The following is a 5,548-nucleotide window of genomic DNA, read 5'->3' on the forward strand; positions in this document are numbered from 1 at the left end:
GATCCCCACTTCCCATTGATAATGGTGGCCTGCTTCTCCAACTTAAGCCATATGGCGAGTTACTGTAAGGACTAGCAATGGGAGACATTATAAACCGAAATAAAGAAAAAAAAATAGAAAGAATAAAGCAGAACTCATTTTCTTTGACTGAAGCAGAATTTAAATAGACAAAGTAGGAACATAAGTAATAAACTGTGTCTAGAGTTAAATTTCTAATGACAATAAGAACAGAGTGAAGATCATCTTGTTGCACACTACTGGGGATTATAGAATATTGTTTACTTTTCTTAATTTCTTTTTTTTTTTTTAAACTTGACACCATGCTGATTTCTTCAAAGTGTCTAGCTGCTAACATAGTTGATGCTTGACCAGTTCATCCATCCTTGTCTTGTTGAGCAATTAGGTCAACTGATCAGTTCTCAGAACTATTTATTTATTTCAACAGAACTAGAATATAGCGTTAAATTATAAACATTTCAAATTTGCAGGCCGGTAGTCTGTCCTGATAGCAATCCAAATGGAAATCAATTTGGAGCATTAATATTAAATAGAATGAAAGAAGTCAGTCAATCCTCTTGAATCTAAAAAAGACATTGTTCTAAGGAAGAGAGAATCTTTTTCATATAAGAGGTACAGTAGAGAAATAGGGAGATCCCTACTGAGTTTCAATGGCTTGTCTTAAGTGGATGGTTCAGTATTTTTTTCTTATCTTCTGTAGCACCCTAAATAGTGTCATTTCGCAACGCTTCCCTTCAACTCGTCCCCCTGGAATATGGAAAAACAACCCAAGTAATAGAAGCTGGAATTTTAATGATGGAACTCAAGTAAGACCCATCCTAGCCCAGTACAGCTATGGCAGGCCAAATTTTGGATTTGGTTTTTTCAAAAATGGAAGTACCAATGCCTTCTATCTAGTCGTAATTAAATTCCGAGCTGGAGCCACTTTAGCTACAAGTGAATACGATCCTCCTCCAATACTAGTTTGGTTTGCCAATAGAAATGATCCAGTTGGAGAAAACGCCACACTAGAACTAACTGCAAGTGGGAACATGGTATTGAAAGAGAGTGATGGCAGCCGTGTATGGTCTACAAACACCATTTCGAAATATTCTACCAGCATATCTTTGAATGGAAAAGGAGACTTGAGACTTGAAAACAGTGTGCAAGGTTTTCTCTGGCATTCCTTTGCCAATCCAACTGATGCATGGCTCGTGGGGCAGCACTTTCGTTTACCAAAACAACTGAGCTCCGGTGTCTCAAGCACCAATTTCTCTATAGGTATGTTCCATCTTGCTATTGGTGATGGTGGCCTTCAGGCATTTTTTGCTTCTGATCCACCACAAATGTACCGTGCCATGTTTCCTTTTCAAAGGGACTACCTGTTATACAATTTTAGCTGTGGTTTTCTCAATTACACCGATGGACATGTGTACTACGGGTCAGAAAGAGGAGATTTTCAGTACATAAGATTGGAATCAAATGGCCACCTCAATGTTTACCTACTTGTTGATGGGTACAAGGAGACGCTAATGGCTAATCTTCTGGAAGATAAGCAGCTTGGGGACTGTATATTTCCAACAGTATGTGGCAGATATGGAATTTGCAGTGATGGAAGATGCACTTGTCCTGGACCAAGCAGAGAAAACGTAAGCTATTTTAGGCCATTAGATGCCACTCATCCCAGTTCTGGATGTGCAGAAATCAATCCTCCCTCTTGCTTAGACACCAAACTTCACACCTTTCAAGAACTTGGGAATGTCACTTACTTCAGTTTTGAACCTCAGTTATATCATACAGATATAGACAGGTGCAAGAAGGAATGTTTGAGTGATTGCCATTGCAAAGCAGCTTTCTTCAAATATGAAGTCAATATGTCAGATGGGAATTGTTCATTGCTAACAGAGCTCTTCTCTCTGATGGCTGTGGGAAAGTCAGCTTCAACTGATAATAACTTTGCGTTTATCAAAGTACAGAGCCCATCAGATCGAAAGAAGTCATTTTTGGTTTTGACATTGGCATCCTCTCTATCGAGTCTCCTAATTTTCACTGTACTTTTCATTGGATCATACTATCGTTATGCAAAGTGGAGAAATAAATTTTTCTTTGGGAGGCAGAGGGAGGAGAATTTTACAGATGAATCTTCACTTGATGTATCCACTGTGTTGAAGAAATACTCTTTTGAAGATATGATATCTGCAACAAAAAATTTCAATTTGATGCTTGGTAAAGGAGGATTTGGGACAGTATCCCAAGGTACTTTGGAAAATGGTGAGAAAGTTGCTGTGAAACAATTAGGTTCTAATGTGCGGCAAGGCAAAAAGGAATTTGTTGCTGAGGTCAAGACAGTTGGCAGTATCCACCATTTTAATCTGGTTAGGTTGATGGGATACTGTGCAGAGAGATTTAACAGGCTTCTTGTTTACGAGTATATGTGCAATGGCTCTTTGGATAAATGGATTTTCGATCAAAGCAAAGCACAAGCTCTGACTTGGGAGATTAGGCAGAAGATCATTGTTGGAATAGCCAAGGGACTTGAGTATTTGCATCATTATTGCAATAAAAATATTATTCATTTCGACATTAAGCCTCAAAATATTCTCTTGGACAAAGATTTTAATGCAAAGATTTCTGATTTTGGCTTAGCAAGGCTGTTTGACAAGAATCAAAGCCACGTGTCTTCTTTGCCAAGGGGAACTCCCGGATATATTGCCCCTGAGTTGATTAGGGGCCATGATATCACAGCCAAGATTGATGTCTACAGTCTTGGAGTTGTGATCTTGGAAATTATTTGTGGACGGAGGAATTCAGATTCGCCAGGTGATTATCTGATTGATATTGTGAAGATGAAGGTCGAACAAGATCGACTTGCTGATCTTGTTGATGACTGTAACAATGATTTGCAAGTCCATAAAGAAGAAGCTGTTAAGGTGATGCAGATTGCAATCTCATGTCTACAGACAAATCTCTATAGAAGGCCCACTGCTTTAAAAGTGGTGAAGTTTTTGGAAGGTTCAATGGACATACAACCTATATCTGATTATAGTTTCTTAACTATCATCCATGGTGAAGCACCAGTAGCTATAGTTGATAGAATTGATTCATCTTTGCCCATGGCCTCTATTCTATCAGGACCTAGGTAAAGATGTATTCATGTATGTATATCTTGTCTTTGTGTTTTGTCTGTCTAAATGTTGAGAAAATGATCTTTTATCTGGAAGTTGAGTAGTAGTTAGCTTTGGAGGGAATCAACTGTTATTTGAAAAGCTTGAAGGAGGGTGCTGTGCAGTCTAAACAGTGCCGCAATTGCCTTTACCAAATTGAGTCTTGTCAAGTGGTGGTTTCCAGTGTCGTTTTATCTTGCTTCTGTTAGTTGTATTCAAACAATCTCTTATTGTGTCGGTTTTTATATTTTCTTGTGTAATGGTTTTTCGACGTATACTTGTGTCATGTAACCAAGTGTTTGTTGCTTCCTTCTACGCGCCTCCTTGTTGTCATTTTAGCTTCTTTTGTAAGGCTGTTAAGCCATTTGAGTTTGTTATATGAGATAGCCGTTTTTGTGCACAGAAAACAGTGTATAGTTTTTTATGCTTAGCTAACTTGTGGTGATTTTCACATCTCTAGGAAGAATCTATGGTTGTTTACTTATCTTTCTTGTTATTGTAAAGCATATAAAAGCTGAATGAAAATATAACTAGTGACCTTGTTACCATTTTAATGACTGTTAGTCTGTTTCATCTTTCCCAAAGTTTTCCTCTGTTCTTCGATTGTTCTTCATTTATTTGGAAATATTTTCTCTCTAAAATTCTTCATGGTATCAAAGTTGTTTTCTTGAGGGACCTGTGATTCGATTATCCTTTTAAAACCTTCTTTAGATTTCTCTTTATTCTCAATTCAAATGGAAACAACTGATTTTTCAACTTCAACTCCTCCTATTTTTTCTATTTCGAATTATCAAATTTAGGCTGTGAAGATGCAATCATACTTGAAGGCATTTGATCTATGAGAGGTGGTTGAGCTTGGGGGGGATCCTCAAGTCCAACGATATGCTAATCTGACACTGGTGCAAATCAAGCAGCACAGTGAAAAAGTTGTAAAGAGGTATAAAGCTCTCTCATGTCTTCAATATGCAGTTTCATATTCAATATTTACTAGAATTATAAACTTTGATGATTCCAAGCAAGTTTGGGATATCTTGAGAGAGGAATTTCAAGGTAATGACTGTACCAAACAAATATAGATTCTTAATTTGTCTAGGGAGGTTGAGTTGTTGAGGATGAAGAAGAATGAAGGAATTCAAGACTACTTTGATAAGGTTTTGAAAATAGTTAATCAAATCAAGTTATTGGGAGAAGAAGTAATAGAGAGAAGAATGGTGATAAAATTTATGATAAGTTTACTAGAGAGGCTTGAAGCATAAATTTCTTCTCTGGAAGACTTAAAGGATCTTACCAGAATTCCAATGGGTAAACTGATTAATGCTTTACTTGCTTAAGAACAGAGAAGAGCTTTTAGGAATGGAGATTTTGTAGAAAATATTTTGGTAGCTAAGACCAAAGGCTTGAGAATCTAAGAGAGTGGTTCTAAGACGTCTAAGTGCAAGGGGAGCAAATTTGGTAATGGGAAGTAAGGAAGAAATCAAAGAAATACCTTACTTGGCTGCATTGTAAGAAAAGAAATCACACAACTAAATACTATTGGTATAGGCCAAATGCTAAGTGTAGAACTTGTAACTAATAAGGACATTTAGAACAAGTCTGCAAAGCAAAGAAGAATGGTGGAGAAGACAAGATTGCTAGTGCTGTAATTCAACAAAATGATGAGTAAGAGGAATTGTTATTCATGGCAAAGTTGGAAGATGATCTAGTAATGAAAAATATCTAGTTGATTGACAACGGGTGTTCTAACCATTTTACTAGTAATGAAAATCTATTCACTAACCTTGATAAAAGTTTCAAGGCTAGAGTGAAGATTGCAAATGGTGTGTTTCTGAAGATTCTTGGCAATGGCATAGTGGCAGTTGAGACTTGTTCAAGCACAACATATATTTCTAATGTTCATTTTGTTCTAGAAGCTAAGCAAAACTTACTAAATGTCGGTTAGCTAGCAAATAATCATTATGCCCTTTTATTTAAAGATAAACACTGCACCATCTTTGATCTACTGGTTTTGAGTTGTTAACTGTGAAGATGAAAAACAAATGCTACCCTTTAAATTTGTTGGTTACTGAACATGTTGCACTGCATACTGAGCATGATGTTTCTAATTTGTGGCATAAACAGATAGGACATGTGAATTATAACTCATTGATGAAGATGCCTGAATGAGGCTTAGTTAAGGGACTTCCTAGTATTTTTAAGTTAGATAAGTTGTGTGAAATTTGTCAATTTGGTAAACAATGTAAAAAGCCATTTCCAAAGGAAAAAGTGGAGGGCTAAGGTAAAATTGGAGCTGATTCATACCGATATTAGTGGTCCTATGAAGACCTTGTCTCTAAATGGAAGTAAATACTACATATTGTTTATAGATGACTTAACTAGGTTTTGTTGGG

At 36.7% G+C, this 5,548-nt stretch overlaps 1 protein-coding gene across 1 annotated transcript; it reads left to right on the plus strand.

Annotated features, from left to right (window-relative positions):
- The first annotated feature begins 668 nt into the window (after positions 1-668).
- LOC18594324 (G-type lectin S-receptor-like serine/threonine-protein kinase SD2-5) lies at positions 669-3,140 on the plus strand. Its single transcript, XM_018124315.2, has one exon. The coding sequence runs from the start codon at positions 669-671 to the stop codon at positions 3,138-3,140; it is 2,472 nt and encodes an 823-aa protein (XP_017979804.2).
- The last annotated feature ends 2,408 nt before the right edge of the window (positions 3,141-5,548 follow it).

This window comes from Theobroma cacao, chromosome 7, assembly GCF_053813885.1.
Source record: "Theobroma cacao isolate CCN51 chromosome 7, ASM5381388v1, whole genome shotgun sequence".
Taxonomy (NCBI): Eukaryota; Viridiplantae; Streptophyta; class Magnoliopsida; order Malvales; family Malvaceae; genus Theobroma; species Theobroma cacao.